This window comes from Mustela nigripes, chromosome 6, assembly GCF_022355385.1.
Source record: "Mustela nigripes isolate SB6536 chromosome 6, MUSNIG.SB6536, whole genome shotgun sequence".
Lineage (NCBI taxonomy): Eukaryota > Metazoa > Chordata > Mammalia > Carnivora > Mustelidae > Mustela > Mustela nigripes.
In genome coordinates this window covers 38,815,461-38,837,796 of record NC_081562.1, presented here as the reverse complement: position 1 = coordinate 38,837,796, position 22,336 = coordinate 38,815,461, and the positions used below count along the sequence as shown (strand labels likewise).

General features: G+C 41.3%; 1 protein-coding gene and 1 long non-coding RNA gene across 2 annotated transcripts in view; one reads left to right on the top strand and one right to left on the bottom strand.

The window, feature by feature from the left end:
* PAWR (pro-apoptotic WT1 regulator) overlaps nt 1–7,472 on the bottom strand; it is a 117,900-nt gene extending 110,428 nt beyond the window's left edge. Inside the window, exon 1 of the mRNA XM_059402411.1 lies at nt 6,845–7,472. Coding sequence (XP_059258394.1) covers nt 6,845–7,372 — 528 coding nt within the window. The 5' untranslated portion in view covers nt 7,373–7,472. The remainder of the gene's footprint in view (nt 1–6,844) is intronic.
* A 535-nt stretch (nt 7,473–8,007) lies between these two features.
* Nucleotides 8,008–22,116, top strand: LOC132019396 (uncharacterized). The gene is made up of 3 exons (XR_009404753.1): nt 8,008–8,072; nt 8,911–8,975; nt 21,783–22,116. It is a non-coding gene; the product is annotated as an uncharacterized LOC132019396 (long non-coding RNA).
* Nucleotides 22,117–22,336: the final 220 nt, after the last annotated feature.

Here is a 22,336-nt window from a genome sequence, read left to right as displayed (position 1 = left end):
GCGGGACTCGATCCCAGGACCCTGAGATCATGACCTGAGCCGAAGGCAGCGGCTTAACCCACTGAGCCACCGCGGGACTCGATCCCAGGACCCTGAGATCATGACCTGAGCCGAAGGCAGCGGCTTAACCCACTGAGCCACCCAGGCGCCCCACCAACATTATTTTGATTCCTGTAACAATCCTGTTAGATAACAAGTATCAATTTCACTTGACAGATCAGTAAACCATCACAGGGCATTTAAGTCAGTTCTTCCCAAACTTTAGGGTGTACAAGAATCACTCAGGAACATGTTAAGACTTTACAGTCTCCGTAACCCCTCCCTCTCCCCAGACTGAGCTGGATCCCAGAAATTTCCATTCCAAATAAACAACACAGGTAATACTCATACAGAAGGTCCTAATCCCCACATCCCCAAGCCACTAAGATACTGACTTAAGTAACATGACTAAGATTTCAGGTGGTTTAAAATTCCATTTTTACTGTGAATCAAAGTTCCCAAATGTTTAGATAGCAGAGCTGTGCAGAGCTCCTTGAAAGATATGTAAAATTTTAATTTTTAAAAAATTTTCTATTTATTTAAAATTTTAATTTTTTTAAGATTTTATTTTTTTGAGAGAGAGCGCGAGCATGAGAGGGTGCAGGGTCAGAGGGAGGCGGAGACTCCCTGCTAAGCAGGGAGCCAGATGCAGGACTCCTTCTGGAACTCCAGGATCATGACTTGAGCAGAAGGAAGTCACTTAACCAACTGAGCCACCCAGGCACCCTAAAAATTTAACTTTTAAAAAATTTTACATTCAGTTTAATTAAATATCTCTTATACTAAACTCCTATATGAACAAATGGTAGATGTTTAAAGAAATATAAAATGGAGAAAATTCTACCATAATTTCATTTTCTCTGTGAAATGCAAGAAAAGCTGAGATTGAATTATTTGAATACTGCTGCATTTTATAGGGTGGAAAGCTAAAACTTAGGTACCACATGTTCTAAAAACATAATGAAAAATTAAGATGAAAATATAAAAGCACTTAGAGCACAACTTCATGAATACATTAAAACCACTGACCTGAATAATTTAAAGGATTAATTTTATAATCAATGAATTATAATCTCACTTTTTAAAAAGAAAAAAGCACTCAAAAACTTGAAACTCTAATTTGTCAATCATTTTAAACTTCTAAAACATATATTATCCTTGCCACTAAACAGCATAATTTTCTGGCCTACATCACAGGTGCTAAAAACCAATGCACAAATAATAAAGAGCATAAATAAAGCCACTAGCTTGTAGTGATTTTTTTTTAAGATTTTTTATTTATTCATTTGAGAGAGACAGAGACAGATAGCAACAGCAGGGAGAAGAGGATAAAGCAGGCTCTCACTGAGCAGGGAGCCCCAATGCAGGGCTCCATCCCAGGACCCTGGGATCATGACCTGAGCCGAAGGCAGATGCTTAACTGACTGAGCCACCCACGCAACCCTTGACAGTGATGATTTTAAATAAGAATTTTAATGTTACTGTTTATTTGCTCTCAAGTTTTTCTAATAAAGTTCAACTTTATCTGCCTTTTTATTACAGGGCTATTTTCAAATTCTATAGTCACATGTTAGCATCTTCTAGTTTACTGCTAAAATAATCTTTGTCTTTCTTAAACTAGGTATAAAGTATCAATACACTGAAATACAGTAAGATGGTTTAAAGGCAGACTATCTCTACTCTGCTGCATACCACATTTGTGACTCGAAGCAAGTATGCTTACTTGCTCTCCTCCATCTTCCCATAGGGTCGCAGTGAGAATTAAATGCACCAATACATGTGAAGTGCTTAGAACAGTGCCTACCACGTAATAACCACACCATAAATGTTATCTATTTTAATTACATAATTATTTTTATAGAAAAAGGCATCTCAGCTTAGATGACTCTTTACAAATCCTAATAATACTAAAATTTTAACTTACTTTATCAATGAGTTCAAACATTTAGGGAAGTTGGGCTTCATACCTTATTAAGCAGTCTTAATGTTTTTGCTATATCTACCCTATTCACAAGTTCAATTTTCCCCAACCTGAGTCACTATTAGTTCCTCTTCTGACTCATCATACAGAAAGGTAGACAGTCTGGAACATACTGGGCATACCGAAAGGCATTTCTTAATCCACCTGGATTTACATAGTTTACTAAGTAAAACTTGTCCTACATAATGTTCAATAAGTATGTTAAATAATTATAACTTAAAACTGTGCTCACTTAAAAGTACTTTCTATATATCACATGCTCCTTCAAACTATAGTGTAGGTGTTTAGTCCCATCTGGACAGAAAAACAACATATCACTTAAGTAAAAACAAAGACACATTTTCTGACTTCTAGCCAAAACAGATTTTGCTGGTGACCTGGTGTTCAAAATCTTGCCAAGCAAACTAGAAATTAGAGTCAGAAGCAATGTCTGAGCCTACAAATTTGACCTTTATTTCTACTCAGTTCCTTTTACTGTTTTCCCCAATCCGTTGTTTAAATTATTTAGGAGAACCTCTAATAAAGAGAGAAAAAAAAAAGCTATAGGGAAATTAAATAATGCAAAATAGGTTCTTTTTTTATTTTTTATTTTTTTTAATTTTACGTAGGCTTCGCACTCAATATAGGGCTTGAAATCATGACCCCAAGATCAAGAATTATACACTCTACCAACTGAGTCAACCAGGTGGCCCCAGAGTAGGTTAATTCCTAAAAACACTTTCCCAAAATGCACATACATTAAACACACACACACATTTAAAATATTGCTCTACCACTTATTCACCTTCCATGTGATCCCGAGTCGTTTGAATTCTCTAAGCCTCCATTTTGTCTTCTGGAAAGGAGGATAAAAAGAGAAACTATAACTACCACCTGGGATTGCTATGAGCATGAATTAAAACAACACAAAGCACTCTAGCCAATCACTATGAAAATAGTAAGTTTTGATATATACTAACTTTATATTTAAATCAAAACTTCAGTGCCAGTTGACCTTGACCTATCGAATTATTGTATCTTCATAAGCACTCTGAAAACTGGAGTGGTATAGTAGAGCAATCCTTCCTCAACTATCCCCTCCACAAGTTAGATATACCCTGCTCAGGAAACAGGCTGTACTTAACGCTGTACTTTACCTCAGTTCCCTAGATTACTTGAGAGGCCCTATGGAAAAGGCCTGTGTCCTATTCATTTCTCTATCCCCAGACTGCAGCCCAACAGTTCTGAACCCTGACTCACAGCAGAATCACATGTGAAGTTTATCAAAATATTAATGCCTGGTATCCATCCCAGACCCATTAAATCAAAAGGGAGTCAGGGAGGGAGAGGGCAAGTATTCTCCATGGGGAGCATTTTTTTAAGATCCTCACATGATTTTAGTTTGCTACAATTAAGAATCACTGCACTGATACTTAAAATACTATACAAACAGGTATATATGTGTATGTGTGAATATATGTTAAAATATATAACTACAGAAAAACAAGTCTCAGCTCAAGATCCTCATCCTCAGTAGCTTCTCACAGCCCAATCATCACTTTCCTCTAAACACAAAATATATAGAGATTTTTTTTTTAAGTAATCTCCACACCCAATGAGGGCTTGAACTCACAACCATGAGATTAAGGGTTGCACGTCCACCAAGTCAGTCAGGCACCCCTAAACACAAAATATTTCTAATAAACAATTTGCTGTGTTAAGATGGCTTTTCAATTGTTAACTCAGTACTTAAGTTTTTTCATATAATTATGCCTTATCCTTCCTCTTGGATTATAGTTCAGCTCCTTAAGAATATACACTGCCGGGGCGCCTGGGTGGCTCAGTGGGTTGAAGCCTCTGCCTTCGGCTCAGGTCATGATCCCAGGGTCCTGGGATCAAGCCCCGCAATGGGCTCTCTGCTCAGTGGGGAGCCTGCTTCCTCCTCTCTCTCTGCCTGCCTCTCAGTGTACTTATAATTTCTCTCTGTCAAATAAATAAATAAAATCTTTAAAAAAAAAAAAGAATATACACTGCCTTACTCTTCTTTTTCTACAGCACTTACAATAGTGCCTTGAAAACAGACATATAATAAACATCTGACTTTTCTAATAAACATATACGAAAATGACCAGCAGGAGGTATGTCACATCCAAATTATCCAATTTGGACTACTGCCCCTAAAAATAAAGTAAAAATTTAGAAAAAAAACATTTTTAAAATAATCTTTACCTCAGTAAATGAGAACTAAAGTTTATCCAACAACTGAATATTTGCACTTTTCATTAAAATTATTACAAGCAGTATCTCCCCCCCCAGCTTCCCATCCCCATCTACACTTTAACTTTTTGACTTGCTTCCTCACTGAAACTATCTTCTAGCTATTTGTGGTATCTTCAGCTGTTGTCAGGTATCTTTCCAACAATTTTATAATACTCTGTAATTACTAAAATAAGTTAATGAAAGTCACAATGTGTCACACAGATGTTTAATAAATACTTCTTGAAGGAGCTTAATGTTTATCAACCACTAAAATAGGCTTTTGCATACAAGTTACATACTACTCTTCTACTATAAACTTGGATGAGAATATTGCCTGAAAATAAAAGTCTTTCTCAACGTTATATAAGATGACAAGTCCACACCTAAATGACACATTGGTGATTTTGTTTTTATTATATTTCCAAACCTGAAAATTTTTAAAAATATTATGACTTCTTAAACCAGGATTGCTAAGTTGTATTACACAAGAAACTCCACAGCAACTGACATTCTCAATCTTGAAACTACTACGAGGAATGAATAGTGCACAATTCTAAAAAAACCACAACCTAAAGATATAAAGATGGCCCACCTTTAAAGTTTTGTGTCATGTATTTACCACTATTAAAATAATCTGTATGACTTAAGTTGTTTTAAATGAAAATGAAAAGGCCCTTAAGAAGTATGCCTGCTAATTAGATATTGCAGTAAAACATTACCATGTTTTGTTGCGTCCTACACCAGCAACAGACAGAACCATAGTTACCACAAAAAGAAAGCAGTCTTCAATTCCCTATTCAATAAAAAAGGTTCAAATTCCACAGACAAAAAATGGTACCCTGAGCTGTTTGTTTTTAAGGAAGATTAAATTTAGGAGTTGCCAACACCCAAACGAAAAACATTCCAGAGTATTAGACTCAATTGTAGTGGGGAGTCATCTACATTCTCAGCACTATGTTCTCTAACCCAAAGCAGCAGTATTAACAAAGGATGTTTCTTAGGATCTCATAAGATACACCACACTTATTTCCCCCAGTAAACATTACCCTTGTTAAAAACAAAAACAAAAAAGGTACTTGAGAAGTAACAATTCTAGCACAAGCAGCCAGACAAAAATGAAGTTTAACATCTGCCAAGATATTTCCCAAAATAAGACCCCTGTCAGTTGAACAATGAGGAAAAGATTGAAATGACTAATTCTTTTATTTGGACCATCAGCTACTTTTAAAAATAAAGTTGAGGAATGTAGCTTTTCCAAAGCCTTGTCTTTAGTTTCCCCTTAATCTTCATATTTTTAACTAAAAAAAAAAAAAAAAAAAACCTAGAAATTTGATTACCACTCTCATGAAATTCCTTTTAAAGCAATTTAATGAATAACAGATCTTTTGTGCAAGTAGCAAACCACAGAGGACAGTTCTGCTGGCTGATAAAAATCTGTCTGAAACATGCATATAAAAATATATCCTTCAAAGACAAACCGTAATTTTCCAGGTAAGGAAAACATATTAACACTTAAAAAGCTGGGTATGTTTGACACACACCCTAACTTACTGCGAATGCTTTTACTTAAATCACAATTAAAGTTAGTATACTCTTATTATTTACTGGTCATCAAAGTTGAATAAATTAGAAATCCACGAGTAAAAAATGTAAAAAATTAAAAAATTATAAAACCTGAAGAGCCAATGAGAAACTACTTTGGGTGAAACAAAGTTGTGTAATCACTTCCCAAAACCAGTGCGCTTCTATTAAAGTAGCCAAAATTGTTTAGGACTTTTTTTTTTTTTTTTTTTTTTCTGAGGGCAGAGATAGGTGCGATTACACATTAAGTAAAAATGTTTCACCACTCACTCTAATAGGAAGATGCTGCTGCCTGCAGAAATGTTGAGACAGCTCAAAAATACAAAACAAAAGCAAAACCCCTACCACAACTCTTTCCCGCAATATACAGAGCCAAATACTTAAATACAAGGAAAGATCATCTTAGCAAAAAGAATTATGGATTACTACAACTTTCCTATTGTCCTAACTATCACTCAGAATTAACTGCGGGGTGGGGGGGTGGGGGGTGAGGGGCTGAGGAGCGCTCTTCCCCAAAGCTGGTTTATAGATAAAATAGTAATATCTTTAGTTGGATATTCTCATCTGGATACACTGAAAAAGTTGTGCTAGATAGTGCTAAGGACACGTTTTTTTACAGGTGCTACTAAACACTGTCAAGAGAAAAGATAAACAATCTGATAACTTCAGATAGACACGTGGGAAACCAAACTTAGTATGTCGTCATCGCCATTAATCAATTTTTTTAACTGATTAGGCGAAAACAAACAACCCTAGGTGGGCAAGTTTTGGAGTTTTGTCTTTCCACCGCTACAGAGAAGGATCCTGAATTTTCAGCCAGGAAGCCCGAAAAGCACGTGTCCCACTTGGGGTTTGGGGAACTTCCCAGGAAGCACCGAGTAAAACTCCATCACCCCCTGCCTGCCTAACCCGGTGAAAGGCTAAGTAATGCGGGACGGGCTAGAGCGGGGAAACTCGGCGGCCCGGGGGCCGGGGGAGCTCCGCCCGCCGCCCCCGCCCGCTCACCTCGGCCGCGGGGATGTTGACCACGCCGGTGGAGCGACGCTTCTCCCGCAGCTTTCTCTTCTCGATCTGCCCCTTGCCTTTCCTGGCACTGGGGCCCGAGCTCTTGCCTTTTTCCGCGGCGCCGTCCCGCTCCTCCTCGTCGCCCCGGGCCGGCGGTGCCCCCGAGGCGGAGACCGCGGCGGTGGCCGTGGGGGGCGGCTCGTCCTCCGGCTGCCGGGAGCCGGGGGTGGACCGGGGCAGCGCCGCGGGGCCCACCGCGCAGTTCACGCCCCCAGAGCCGGGGGCGGCAGGTGCGGCCGCGCCGCCCGGGAGGTTGTTGTTGAGCTCGTTGGCTGCGGCTGCGGCCGAGGTGCCCGGAGCCCCCGCCGGGGGCTTCCCGGTCGCGTCACTGCCGCCCCCGCCCGGAGCGGCCGGGCCCGGGGGGTTCTGCTTGGCGCGCATCTTCTCGCGCTTCGCCTTCCACTCCTCCAGGAAGTCTGTGGTGCTGCCGCTGCTGCCGCTGCTGGTCCGGTAGCCACCGGTCGCCATATTCCCAGCGGGGCCGGCCGGGCTCTCACCTCAGGCCGCCCAGCCCGGCTCCGGCCGCCGCCGCCGCCTTCCCGAGGCCGGGAGGATGCGAGGGAACGACCCCCCGGGCGCGGGGGCGGCCGAGGCTCCCCCGGTGGCCGGTGAGTCTGAGGGGAAACACAAAAGGGGGCGGGGAAGAGAAGCGTTCAGGTCCCTCGCCCGGCCGGAGGGTCTGCCCGCCGGCCCGCCTCGGAGCCCCCCGCCCCCCGCGGAGCGCTCTGCCCAGTCCCCGCCGGCAAGTGGCTGCCCAGTCCCCACCCTGCAAAGTTTCTCGGACGCACCTACACAGCGGGCCTGGACGATCGCCGCCCCTCGAGGGGAGGAGAAAAGGGCCTGTCCCCACCCCCGGCCCGCCCGCCCCATCCCCACCGGGGTCTGCGCCCGCGGCGGTCGGGGGACCAGGGCCAGACCCCTCCACCTGTCGGCCCGTCGGACCTCCTGCCCCTCGCTCCGGCCACCGTGGGCCAAGGTCCCCACCACCACCACCTTCGTTCCTGGGCGAGGCGCGAAGCCCCTAGGCGGCTCGCTGAGGAGGCGGGACGCGGACACACAGCAGCTGTCCGGCCGCCTCGAGGGTCGAGCTCGGGCGGCCCAAGCAGCCCCTTACCTGAGAAGAGTTTTGGTGGGGGTCGAGGCGTGGGGTCTGGGAGGAGGCGTCCAGGTGAGCCCGCCCGGCGGCGCGGAAGGAGCGGCTGCAAACTCGCGGCCAGATCTCACGGCTCCGCCGGGCCAGAGGGAGGGAGAGAGGGAGGGTGCGAGGGGCGGGAGGGGAACCGAGCGGCGCCGAAGCGCGGGCGGAAAGGGCCGAGACGGCGCGCGAGGGGCGCGGCGCGCAGTGCGGGGGGTCGTGCCCGCCGACGCCCCGCCCCCGGCGCTCAGGTGCGCGCCGCCTGGTCCAGCCCGCCGCTGCAGCCCGCCCCGCGCCCGCCTGTCCCACCGCACATTCCTGGGCTCGCGGCCCTGCAGCGGCGGGCCCCGCGGCAGCGCTGACTCGGAGCGGGACAGCCCTCCACGCCCTGCACCCTGCTCCTGTTCTCCGCCTCTCCGTCTCCCGCCACTCTTCCTTTTAAGTACAAGTTATATTCTTCGAGGGAAAATCAAGAATGGGGCTGGCCGAGGGGGAAAATGCAATGAAGTTGGGATGATTCAGCCCTGACTGGCTGGGATGGGAAAACAGTCGCGCGTCACTTTTCCTGGTCGCTGCCCCCTCTTCAGATGTGCTAGAGTGGCAGGCAGAAGAGTCGGAAACAACAACAACCACCACCAACAACAAAACCGAAACAAACCCAGACCCTTCTCTCTGAGCAAAACCTGTGGTTTCTGGGTGAAAGGGTGGGCTGAAAGAAGGAGGGGCTTAAATTATCAGTGAACTATCAAGGGTTTACTATTTTAGGCTTGCAAGAGAAAAGGAAAAACTCGTTTTTACAGTGTATTGCACTGGCATCCGAATCCTATTTGGAATTGTCCTTTTAACCCTTCTCTACACCTCTTCTTTACAGAGAGAGAATTTAAGATACCAAGATACCAAAACTGCGTTGAAGCTGATCTAATGTGACCTGGGGCGGTAATTGACTCTATTTTTCTATCTTGAACATGTCATAGGATATATCTTATCCTCAGAGGCAAGTCATCTAACATTTCTGGATCGGGGCTGGGTGGACTGCCACCATCATACACCTCAAGAGACAGATCTCACTATATTACAAGTGGAGCCAGGGCACATCATTGTCACAGCCTACAACTGCCAGGTCACCACTTTGAGAAAAAAAAAAAAAAAAAAGTAGGCGAGCCCTGAGTCACACTCTTACCTAACATAAAACTTTCTTCCTTCTTAGTATTCCTGTTTTGCCCAGGTGGCACATGGTGGGTGGGCAGTCAGTGTGTGCCTGCCACAAGAATGAGATTGGGAGAAAGTGATTCACATGCTATTTATTTCTCAGAGGGAAAGTCACACAGTTCTCTCTTTGGTCTGGCTGTTGGGGTGAACATGTGGGTAGCAGGGAGAGAACTCTGGAAAAATCCTTAGAAAATTAAAGGCCTTCCTTGGGAATTGGTTTCAAAGGCTGAGCCTAACTGGTACCATCCGGGGTGTGCCACCTGAAATTCCTCAATTACAGATTCACTACAGTGTTTTGTTTTCTGAGTTTTAAGGGGGTGGTAGGAGGGTTGGGCATTAGACAGATTCACATTAATGCTTTTTAACTTACCAAAGGATTTTCACCTGGAGGGGCCTGCAGGATACAGTGGAAAGAGGATTCAGTGTGCCTGAACACAAATTCATAAGTAGCTGAGAGATCTTGGAGGTGTTGTTTAAATTCTCTGAAACTCAGCTTTCTTTACTATAAAATCAGTAACAACAGCATGTATTTTTAAGCTATTATAAGAATCAACACTATGCTTGGTTCAAGGAAGACACTCAGTAAATATCCTCTTGTTAACAGGATATCAAACAATTTTTGGTCTCTAAGAAGTGGGGGAGGAGTGTGGGAGAGAGAGAAGGCAGGCGAAAAAGATAAAGTACTGAATACATTATTAATTTGAAAATTATGAAAGAGAATAAACTAGAATAACACTTACGCCACATGAATTTATCACACACTTTTGGACTAGTTCTCTTAGTATTAATAGGCTCTGACTTGGGAATTGGCTACTACTGACTCTTGTGGCTTTGGGCAAGTTGCTTAACTTTTGTGCCTCTGTTTACTTACATATAAAATGGGGATAATGATACTTCCTACATTGTGAGAGTGTTGTGAAGGTGCCTGAGATCCTTGGATAAAAGGTAGTATATGAGAACCAGAGTAGTTATTATTAGTCTATAAATGCCCTAGGAACCATGGATGAAAGAGATTATTGAGGTACAAAGCACTGTGTATTATTATTGTTATCATTTATTATACCTTTTGTCTTTACCTTACCATTCTCATTTCCAAAGATGTATTTCACAGTCAGACTGCTTCCAGCCCTGCACCAAGCTATTTAGCTGAGTCAGGCCTAAATTGCAAAATGTTTGCATATCATCAATCTTTATGTTTAGTATCTGATGAAATAATCCTCAAAGACTGAGAGCATGGTTTCTCAACCATGGCGCTACAGACATTGAGGACTTGGTAATTCCTGGGGGTTTGTCCTGTCCATTGTAGGATGTTTAGCAGCATCTTTGGCTTGTAGCCACTGGATACCAGTGGCTGCCCCTGTCCCCCAGTTGTGACTATGCTGAATGTTCCCTGAAGGGGAGAATCTTCCCCAGTTGAGAACTGAGCTAGCCCTAAAATAACTAATATTGGTGATGCACTTGCCCTTAATAATAAAAGTAAATATGATGATGCTAACAAATAAAAGGATTCATTGTAATATGTCTGAATGAAATTCACTCTAAATGTTAAGTCTTACTTCATGTTTTCCAGGCAGTGGATTAGCCATAATGTGAAATAGCCCGTTTGTATGTATTGAAATAATTAATAGGGTATTGAGGAATAGTCATTGTGCCTTCAATGCCAGTATTTCTAGAACATATGCAATTCACCGTCTAAAATCAAAACAATACATGCATATAGTCTTAGAAGGTAAATACTTTAGTTCTGCAAGGATTATTACAAAAGACAATGCCCTACCTAGCCTTCCCACTCCCCCCCAAAAAAAGTTGTAACTATGCAAATATTGTTCACAGCTGAGCCATGCAGTGTACTATGACTGCATTTTTACAACGTTTGTCTTGTTACACAATTATTTCTTTTTCCTCCACAGTTAAAACTTGCCATTTTTAAAATCATTTCATCATATTCCATATACCAGTCATAAATTGAAACCCAAATTTTCCTCCTCTCAGTACAATTAGTCATGTCAGGTAATCTATAAGTTCTATTTCTCATTTTCTCGGAGATATCTCTCTTGGAGCCCTCTATCCCCTGCTGTGATCTGGGCTGACTTTAACAGCTCATGGCTCTATGGTCATCTTAGGATTGTTTCCCTAACATCCTGAGAATCATTCCTATGCAAACCTCTTGTTTCCTGAATCCAATATTGTCCTCTTTCCTTTTCTCCCCCATTATTTCAGTGGAGAATAATTTCAGTTTATTCTGGAGGTAGGATTACACATTCCTGAAGACACTGTGTGTTGGAAAATGTTTTTTTTTTTTAAGATTTTATTTATTTATTTGACAGAGAGAAATTACAAGTACACTGAGAGGCAGGCAGAGAGAGAGAGAAGGAAGCAGGCTCCCTGCTGAGCAGAGAGCCCGATGCGGGACTCGATCCCAGGACCCTGAGATCATGACCTGAGCCGAAGGCAGCGGCTTAACCCACTGAGCCACCCAGGTGCCCCGAAAATGTTTTTAATCTATCTTCACACTCAACAGTTTGTGGGGTGTGGAACTCTAGGTTAGAAATCACTTCCTTGGGACGCCCTGCACAAGATTCTCTTCCTCTGTCCTCCCCCATCCCACACTCTGTCTCTCTTAAAAAAAGAAAAAAAGTGTCACTATATTGTCTTCTAGTTTCCAGAGTAGATGCTGAGAAGACCAAAGGCATTGATTCCTTTGTGTTTTCTCTCTGGAATTTTCTGAACTTTTTAACCCAAATCTTCTGGAATATCTTGGATTTGCCTTGATTTAGCCTTTTTTCATTATAATATTAGGCACTCGGTGGGCCCTTTCAGTCTGCCATCTGCCCTTTAGCTGGGAAATTTCCTTATCCTATTACCTTTGGTAATTCTTCTCTTCAGTTTTCTCTGTTCTCTCTAGAACTTTTGTTAAATAAGTGTTTGACTTCTAAACATTCTCTAATAAATGTTTACTCTTTTCCTGTTTCCATCTCTTTGGCATGTTATTCTACTTTCAGTGAAATTTCCTCTATTTTATATTCCAACATTTCCATCCAATTTTCTGTTTCTGCCACCATTTTTTTTTGTAAGATTTGTTTCTTATTCTCTAAGTTCTTTTTCCATCCATATCTTCATGTTCTTATGTCATAGATTCACCATCTTTTCTCTCCCAAAGGGAATTTCTTTAACTTTTCTTCTACTGGTCCTGCACTCTGTCTCATCTATATGTTCCTTTTTTCACTTTTTTTTTTTTTTAAGATTTTATTTATTTATTTGACAGACAGAGATCACAAGTAGGCAGAGAGGCAGGCAGAGAGAACAAGGAGGAAGCAGGCTCCCCGCTGAGCAGAGAGCCCAATGTAGGGCTCCATCCCAAGACTCTGAGATCATGACCTGAGCCAAAGGCAGAGGCGTTAACCCACTGAGCCACCCAGGTGCCCCTCCTTTTTTCACTTTTTTATTGCTTTAGCCTTCATCTTTCTGTTAGAAGATTTCCTCCTCCTTCTGCCATTCATTCATATTTAAGACAGAAATACTAAAAAGCCAACTGGATGCTCTGAAAAGGCAGAGCTTGTGGACTGATGGTCCTTATTTAGGAGGCTGATGTTTGGACCCAGGCATTCTGTGGAGGCATGTGTCAAATGTCAGCATTTATGGGACTTTTCTCTTGGCCAGAACAGTTTCCCTGAGAGAACTTGCATTTCTGCCTGTGTTGCCAGTTGTCAACCATTTCAGGTGCCAAGTAGGGAAAGAGGACTGAGGAAGTCTCATTACTCAATATGCAAGTTTGACCCCATACCTATGCTCAATATTCCTGGAGTACACAAGTTCGGTACATTTGAGATTCAGCAACTGCAGAGTGTGAACTTCCAGGTCTCTGGCAGGATCAGGGGAGACAGCCTCCTTGCTCCTGAGCCTTAGAGAAGGGACTTAAGAATCTAACTGTTCCTTTCACAGATTTTCAACTAATTCTTCTGTTTTCACCACCTTCTTCTGTTTTCGTAAGTACATGATTCTGCCTCCAATTTCTGAGCTTTCTTCCGGACAAAAAGGGTTATTTCTTGTCAGTTCTGTCTCTTGGAGGTGGTTGGAAGTCACCTTTCTCTGCTCTGCTAATGTCTGTTTCCCAGCTTCCAACATTTTGTTCTTGTCTTCCATTCCCTTTGTTATGACTGGTTTATTAGTTTATTTTTGTTTTGGTAAAATTACTTGAGGACAAAGAGGTAAACATGTGTATTCTGCCTGTTATATTTAACAGGAAGCCTAATCCATCCAGTTTGCAGATTTCCAGATACTTTGAAATCTAATCTGTGTTGAGGCCAGATAAGTAGAGCCCTCTACATCTCCTTATTGAATTACCTCATAAGACCCTATGGATAGACACTGTGAGAAAGAACTCTTGAGATGTATTGTCTCTAGGCTGTCTATAAAGATGTGGCACGTGACATTATATAATGTTCCTATTATAATAAAAACTAGGAAAAATGCCTGACATTAATATTAAATATAGTTACACAGTATTGTAATAGCACTGTACAGTGATAGACAGTAGCTACACTTGTAGTGAGCACAGCATAACAGAGTTGCTGAATCACTACACCACACACCTGAAACTAATGTAACATTATGTGCTAGCTATACTTCAATATATAAAAGTAGAAATAAAATAAAATGATGGTATCAGAGTCTTTCACATTGCAGTCATGACCCCTTAATGGGCCGTGATCGAAGAAAAAAGAAAAACATTAGAGAAAAGCCCTCATGTAAAGGTGAAGGTTGTTTGATGACCTGTTGGTCTCAGTTGTGTGAGGAGCCCCTCTGTGAGCATGTGAAGTTCATTCCATATGGTAAGCAGAGTCAAAAAAGCATGAAAACCAGTATCATAAATAAATATTTATAAAGATATGGAGTAATAAAAAACAGACAAAAATATGGAGTAGGGCTTATCCACTTAAAATGCAAAAACCAGTTTACATAACCAAATGCACATTATAATCCCATTCTGTGGAAGGAAAAAAGAATAGCAGCATATTTCTTTTGTTAATGGTTTTGTGGGTTTTTTTAACCATAGTAAAACTACGTGTTATATAGCTTGTAAATTTTCCCTTGACTTCTGGTAATCTTAAGCCACATTTGTGGCTTATCCAGGAAAGACCTCGGTCGGTTTTGTGGTATCTGAGGCTTATATAACTTAAGAAACCTCATTAAGAAAAAGAATGTGGGGCGCCTGGGTGGCTCAGTGGGTTAAGCCGCTGCCTTCGGCTCAGGTCATGATCTCAGGGTCCTGGGATCGAGTCCCGCATCGGGCTCTCTGCTCGGCAGGGAGCCTGCTTCCCTCTCTCTCTCTCTCTCTCTCTCTGCCTGCCTCTCTGCCTGGTTGTTCTCTCTCTGTCAAAAAAAAAAAAAAAAAAATTTAACAGAAAATTGAAAAGGTAAATCGAGAAAAAGAATGTGTACGAAAATAAATATTTAGGATAAGACGGCTTTAAAAATTGTAAGTTTTAATAAATTGAAAAATGCCATACCATAAACAATTGCAAAACCCAGAAAGACAACCTAAATTATTTTACTCTGGCTTATTTTATAATACTATTTTGTCTTCATTTTTATTATTGATTTTATTATTACTTACTGATGCACAAAATAGATGACTTTACACACAGACGTATCCTCTATTTGCAGAACAAATATGTAGATTAATGTACCATACATACAGGAACTCTGATAAGTCCAATTTCATACTATTTCCATCATAAAAGAAAATACTATACTCAGCATTTATAATCTTATGGCTTGTATTAAATATATCTGAGGTAGGAAAGAACTTCTGTTTCAACTAGACTTGCCAACCCTATAAGGGGCAACCTCTTTGCTGGGGTCACTAGCCAACTTCCCCGCCACTCTGAATCACTGAGGATCTTAGCTCCTGGCTGACTATCTTCTCCTATTTATGTCACTTCTTAATGATAACTTGCAAAGATAACCTATCCAATCTTCTGGCATCTCGGATACTTGACTTTACTTCCAATAATCTTTTCCTCTTTACCTCTCCTCAGTTAGGCAGCTCTTGACTTTGTCATCACCAGCCAGTACACCTCCAGATTCCCAGTTTAAACATCCCATTTCCCAACCACTACCTCCTACTCCTCTAGCACACTTACTCCAGTATCCCCACCAACCATTTTGTTTCTGTTGATCCCACTGATTTTTCATTATCTATTTTTCCATGTCCTAACTTCCTTACTCAGCTTAGATTCTAAAGTTGATTGTTATTAGCCTCCTCTGTGCCTGTACCGCTCAGCTAAATAAGGTTAATTAAAAACAGTAGGGCGGGGGGGGCACCTGGGTGGCTCAGTGGGTTAAAGCCTCTGTCTTCGGCTCGGGTCATGATCCCAGGGTCCTGGGATCGAGCCCTGCATCAGGCTCTGCTCAGCGGGGAGCCTGCTTCCTCCTCTCTCTCTGCCTGCCTCTTTGCCTGCCTCTCTGCCTGCTTGTGATCTCTGTCCGTCAAAAAAAAAAAAAAAAAAAATTAAAACAAAAAAAACAGTAAGGCATGCTTTCTAACCCTACTTGAAATGTATGACCATAGTCTCAACTGAACAGTCTATACAGTCTAGCAATCCTGCAGTCCTCGTAAGCTTGCTCTTCTGTGCTCCAGAATGACTAGTTCACATCAGTCCCTTAAACTTCCAATACCCCTTTTCCACCCTGGCACTCAGTTGATGAACTTGTTTTCCTATTTCATTGACTAAAGTAGGACTGATCAGAGCAGAGCTCCTCGTATTCCCAAAACAGCTCTACCCACTTTCCTATACCTGGATTCACTCTCTTTAAGATGAAGTTCTCTACTCCTTTCAAAAGCAGTTCTGCCATCTGTGTCTTTCCCTTCTCAGGAGTTTGCTCCTGCTACCACACTCTCCTCTTGTGCGTAATCAGTTCCTCGTTCTCTATTAAATCATCCCCTTCAACATACAAATAAACTCTCGTAATCCCTTCTGTATTAATTTTCTCTTTATTGCTCTAACAAAATTTCACAGATGTAGCATCTTAAACAATATGCTACCCCCCTCCTCTCAGCCCCCCTTTCTTTCTCCCTTTAAAATAAATAAACCTTCTAAAAAATAAAAAATAGAAGAGATCTAAGATAAATGTTTCAAATCATTAACATTTGTTAAATCTCAATGGGGGATGGAGAGGACCTAGGCTCTTTGTTATATTATTTTCTATACTTTTATATGTTTCAAATATGCTAGAATTTAAAGTAATTTTTAAAGGAAAATTTCTGGACTTCAATAAATCATTTTATAAGACAAGGTTTGATTTTTAAAAGGCCAAAACTTTAACAAAATTGTACTTGCCCATCACATCTTGGGGCAACCTTAAAACAGCCCCGTTTTTTCATGCCAAGCAAAAGAAGAATCAAAATTGTAGAAAATTTAATGGAGCCATGTACCCTGGAAATATTGGAAGTGGTTTATTGCTTGGGGCAAAGGAAGAAAACTGAAGGCATACCAATTTCAGAGGGCACGATCCCCTTGATAATCACTGATCTTCCCTCTAATATCTGGAAACATGTCGCTAAACCATCTCCTAAACCACTTTCATTCAATAGGCAAACAACTGGAAGAAACTGCTGATGCCTCTCATTTCAACCGCTCTTTATTATTATTTATTTAATAATACATTTGTTTATATTATTTTACATATATAAATATATATTATATTTAAATATATATTTACATATATATTATAGATTTAATATATAAATACATATTTATATGTATGTATTCCAATATCTATATTTTATATATTATATAAAATATATTTTATATAATATATAAAATTATAAAATTTTTATATAAAATTTATATATAAAATATATTTTATATAATATATAAAAATATAGATATTGGAATACATCTTTGGTGGCATCTGTACAAATTAAATAATAATAATTTATTATTAATTATATATTAATTAAATTAATTAATTTACTTATTTATTATATTATATGCCTATATAAATATATTTATATACTCAAAAGTATTCCAATTTTTCTGCTCCTGTTTCAGAAACTTGACAATTCATTGTCATGTTCCAAATAGTGAAAAAATGTGTCTTTGTCAAGGAAAGCTTCGTGCAGACAGAGTGTTTGGTTCTCTGGGCGAGGTAACATACCTGGTTGAGCGACTTTGCTGAAGGTGCTCCACGCGTTGTCATGACTCATTGCCCTCAGCATCAACAGGAATTGATTCGTGCCAGCAGTTCTCAAAGGCGTCTTGTTTACTGCTGTGAAAGTCATCAGCTCTATCGCAGCCTGATCCTGACCTCAGCCTTTTCGAGAAATTTTGACTAGAAAAGAGATCAGAGTAGGAAGTTCTTCTCTATTACACTTAGTCCACTAACTTTACAAAGAATACATCGTCAAGTATGTGATTGAACTTCATGCTTAAGTTGTATGTGTGCTCTAAGGAGAGAGACGCAGAGAGAGAGCGAGAGAACAGTTCTCAGAACAATGTAATTAAGAGGAGTTCCTTCCTGGTTTTGTTACATCATAGATATTTCTGACCAGGAGACTAAAAGCAAATCTTTTGATTTAAGGGTCTAGAGAGGGTGTTACAGATACTGCTAAAAGGAACTCACCAAATTCATAGCTGAGCACCATTTCAGGAAGTGAGGATAGAATGCAGGCAACACTATAAGCTTTCCAGTGAGGAGAAGGACTTTCTATGGTCTGAAGCCCACTGAGAAAGTTTTTTTGTTTTTTTTTTTAAGATTTTATCTATTTGACATATAAAGAGACAGCAAGAGAGGGAACACAAGCAGGGGGAGTGGGAGAGGGAAAAGCAGGACTCCCACCAAGCGGGGAGCCCAATGTGGGGCTTGATCCCAGGACCCTGGGATCATGACCTGAACTGAAGGCAGACACTTAACAACTGAACCACCCAGGCACCCCCCCACTGAGAAAGTCTTATTAATTTCCCTACAAACAGAAATTTTCAGTATCCCCAAACATCATAGAATTCTTTTATAAACAGAAATTTTCAATATCCCCAAACACCATAGAATTCTTTTCCAAGCTTCTGTTCCAATGACTTTAAAATTAAAACACAAAGTAATCCTTTTTGGTCCCCTCCAGAAAGCTTCGACAATATACCTAATCAAAGATAGTTTCATTAATTTATGGTGGTGGTGATGAAGCAGGAATTCAACTTAATCTTGGGGTATGTTTTTGACCTGTAGGAGCCAATGTTTTCAGTGTTTATTACCACTAAAAAAGAAGTGAAATCAAGTGGATGACATAAATGACATAGCTTTTTTTTTTTTTTTTTTTTTTTACATAACCCAACTTCTTATTCAAATCAAAAGCATCCTTTCACTGGAATTTACTACTGAGTACAGTTAAGGTTGCCTTTGATTTTATTGGCACTCAAATTAATGAAGACAATATTTTGCATAATAACACTAATAGCAATAAGTCCTTGCTTACTACACACTAGGGACTGCACTGTCACTTCGTGTGTAACACCTAACAATTCTCAACAGTCCTATCAGGGGAGCACTAATATTCCTTTGACAGATCAGCAAACTGAGGCATAGTGACAGTAAGTAATTTGTCCAGTGTCACAGCTAGTACATGATAAAGCCAAGTACTTGAGCACATGGCTGTCTGATTCCTGAGCCCATCCTATATTATGTCAAAGGCATTTATTTTCAATGCTTTAAAGCAAACTAAATGCAAACAGACTAGTTTCTGTGCATTTTTCCGTGAAAGATTTGTTTCGGTTTCATCAAAATTTTAGGGTTTCATAATCAGTGATTCTTAGGACTGAGAGCAACTGCCTTAGACAAACCACAGCACTTGGGAAACCTGAGCAGCCCCTTCCCTCTCTGTCTTTGCGTCCTAGTGTCTGGTCTACAGCAGGTGCTCTGCGTATAAAAACTTCTCAAAAGGCATGCAGGCAGGATGGCTGTCCTAAGGTTGTCCTGGAAGCAGACTGTCCGCCAGGGCTTACTTGGGCAACGGGCACAGTTCTGGTTGGAGAAGTAGTCCTGGATGTCTTTACCATAGTCAGCCTTTGATCCTCAGCATCGCCGATTCAGAACTCTGATTTTTTTTTTTTTAAGATTTTATTCATTTATTAGACAGAGATCACAAGCAGGCAGAGAGGCAGGCAGAGAGGAGGAAGCAGGCTCCCCGCTGAGCAGAGAGCCCGATGCAGGGCTCGATCCCAGGACCCTGAGATCATGACCTGAGCCGGAGGCAGCGGCTTAACCCACTGAGCCACCCAGGCGCCCCCAGAACTCTGATTTTATCATTAATTAGAGAGTGTATTAATTTTCAACAGCACATTCACATTAATGTAGCCCACTTGCCTGATGTCTAAGCGCCAAATAACTCATTGATTTATGATAAAAAATATGAAGGTCAGAAACACAGGAATGTTAAAGTCATCACTAAGAGTGTGTAATCTCCAAGAAGGCAGACCTACAGGGGAGTGAAAACATAACTGGAAGTTTACTTGGTGAATATGGAAAACGAACAATAGAGGTTAATTCGAGGAATCCAGTGTTTATTGCCCTCTGGTAAGAGAGCCAGAGCATTCATCCCCACAAATAAGGAGAGTCTTGCCAAACCTAAGAGAACAGAATGGCTCTCCCCAGGACCTTTGCATTCCATCTCTTGTTTGCTAAGGAAGCTGCTAACTTGGCTACTGATGGATACATTCTTTCTTTGTATATGCTAATGCTTTTAATCTGGTTATGGGCCTATTTTCTTGGTCAGACCTCTTTCAGGTGAATTTGAATATTTCCACAAAATCCATCTGTTGAGTTTTTAAAAATTATTTTTAAAATATTTTTAAAGATTTTATTTATTTATTAGATAGAGAGCATGCACCAGAGGGGAGGGACAGCAGAGAACGGAGAAAGAATCTGAAGCAGATTCCAAACTGGTCTTGGAACCCTATGTGGGGCTCAATCCCATGACCACAGCATTGTGTCCTGAGCTGAAACCAAGAGACCATGGCTTAACAGACTGAGACTCCCAGGCGCCCCATTTATTGAAGTTGAATTCTCCCTGGACGATGTTATTGGTAGGCATTCTACTATAACTTCAGTGTGCTGATGACTAACATTTTCTAAAGCCCCTCAGTAAAAGTCTGTGATCCGTTGATCTTGCAATAGAAATTGCTCCTCATTTTAAAGTTTATGTATAAGCTACAAGAAGAGAAGGATTGTGGGTCATTCATAAACACTTTGGGGGTGTACCTACTGTGCATCAGGCTTGTTCCATGCAAGTTACTGTTTAGACAATGGATGGATGACAGCTCCTGCCTTCAAGGCACTTGCAGGTGGGTAAAGACTTACATAACAAAAAGAGATACTACAGAAGAACATCTGTATAAAAAGACTTGGAAAGTGCATTCCAACAGACGGACCCACGGAAGCTCAAACACAGAATTGTAAAGTGTGCACAAGAAATGGGGAAGGTGAGGCCCTTGGAAGGCTGGGAGGGGCGACACAGGTGAGCTGGAGGAAATGGAGGCACAGGGATGACAGGGCTTGAGCTCTTTAGGGCCAAAGGCACAGGAGACATTTCCTCCCTCTCCCACGCTCCTTCCTTCATCCCCAGAACATTCATTTTTCTATGTTTGCCTCTTGGGCCTCTAGTTATTAATTCTCTGTTTCTTTCAGAAGCTTCTGTTTTGGGGCGCCTGGGTGGCTCAGTGGGTTAAGCCGCTGCCTTCGGCTCAGGTCATGATCTCAGGGTCCTGGGATCGAGCCCCCCATTGGGCTCTCTGCTCAGTGGGGAACCTGCTCCCCCCCCCCCTTTGCTGGCTGTTCTGTCTACTTGTGATCTCTCTCTCTGTCAAATAAATAAATAAAATCTTTTTTTAAAAAGAGCCATGAAAAAAAAAAAAAAAGAAACTTCTGTTTTCTCAGGTTCATTTTTTAAATCAATAATTTTTTAAAAACTGGGGACCTCGGTTGGTTCAGTCAGTACGGCATGCAACTCTGGATCTCAGCGTCATGGGTTTGAGTCCCATGTTTGGTATAGAGATTACTCTAAATAAATAAATAAACAAATAAAAACATAAATAAAATTTTTTAAATTTGGTTTTTGGTTACATAATACCTGTTCGTGGAATGATGTTCAAGAGCTATAAGGGCAAAGTGCAAAAAACCTAGTTTCCCTCCCACCTGGGCCAGCTGCCCAGCTCTGCTCTTCTGACCCTAGGGACAACCACTGGCACTGGCTTCCTGTATTTCCTTCCATAAAGTCTCTGGATAGGCAAGCATTTATGTGTGTGTATAAGTGCACGGCTATGTGTGTATACATAATTTTTTACACCAAGAGTAGAATACTACTGCATTTTGCTTTCTCCACTTTAAAATGGATTTTAGAGATTTTTCCATATCTGTCCCTTCTTTTATGCATTCAGTTGACAAGTTCTTATGCAGCATCTACCATGTGCCGGGCACTCTTAAATGGTAAAGATAGAGCAGTGGACAACAATCTCTGCGTTTGTGGAACTTCTCTTCTAGGAGAGGGGTACAGGAAAGACAAACACACACCAAAGAAGCAACGAAGTACGTACAAGATGCCAGCTGGAGAGGAGAGCTAAAGGAGAGTGCTGGAAGGGTAGACGCCGGAGAGTGGCTGCAGCCGTCTAAAGGAGGGAAAAACAGAGCCTGAGAGAGAGAGAAAGGCCTAGTTCTTCTGTTGGCCCCATGGCATTCTGTCAGATGAATATACCATAATTTGTTTAATCAGTTGCCTACCGACATTTACCTTGCTTCTCACACTTTGCTGTTACAGTAACGCAAATCTGACCTGTAGGTCATTTGACACATCTAAGAGTATATTTGTAAATTAAATTCCTAGAAGTGGAATTGCCATTTTAAGGGTCTGTGCTTTTTTAATTTTATTTTTATTTTTAATTTTAACAGATATTGCTAAATTACTTTCTGCAGAGTACCAACTTATAGTTCTTTCAGTAATGAATGGGAGGACCCCACCAGCTACAGCAACACTGTGTTGTCAAGATTTGTGATGTTTGCTTATGTGATGAGTCAGCTATGAAATCTTGTTATACGTC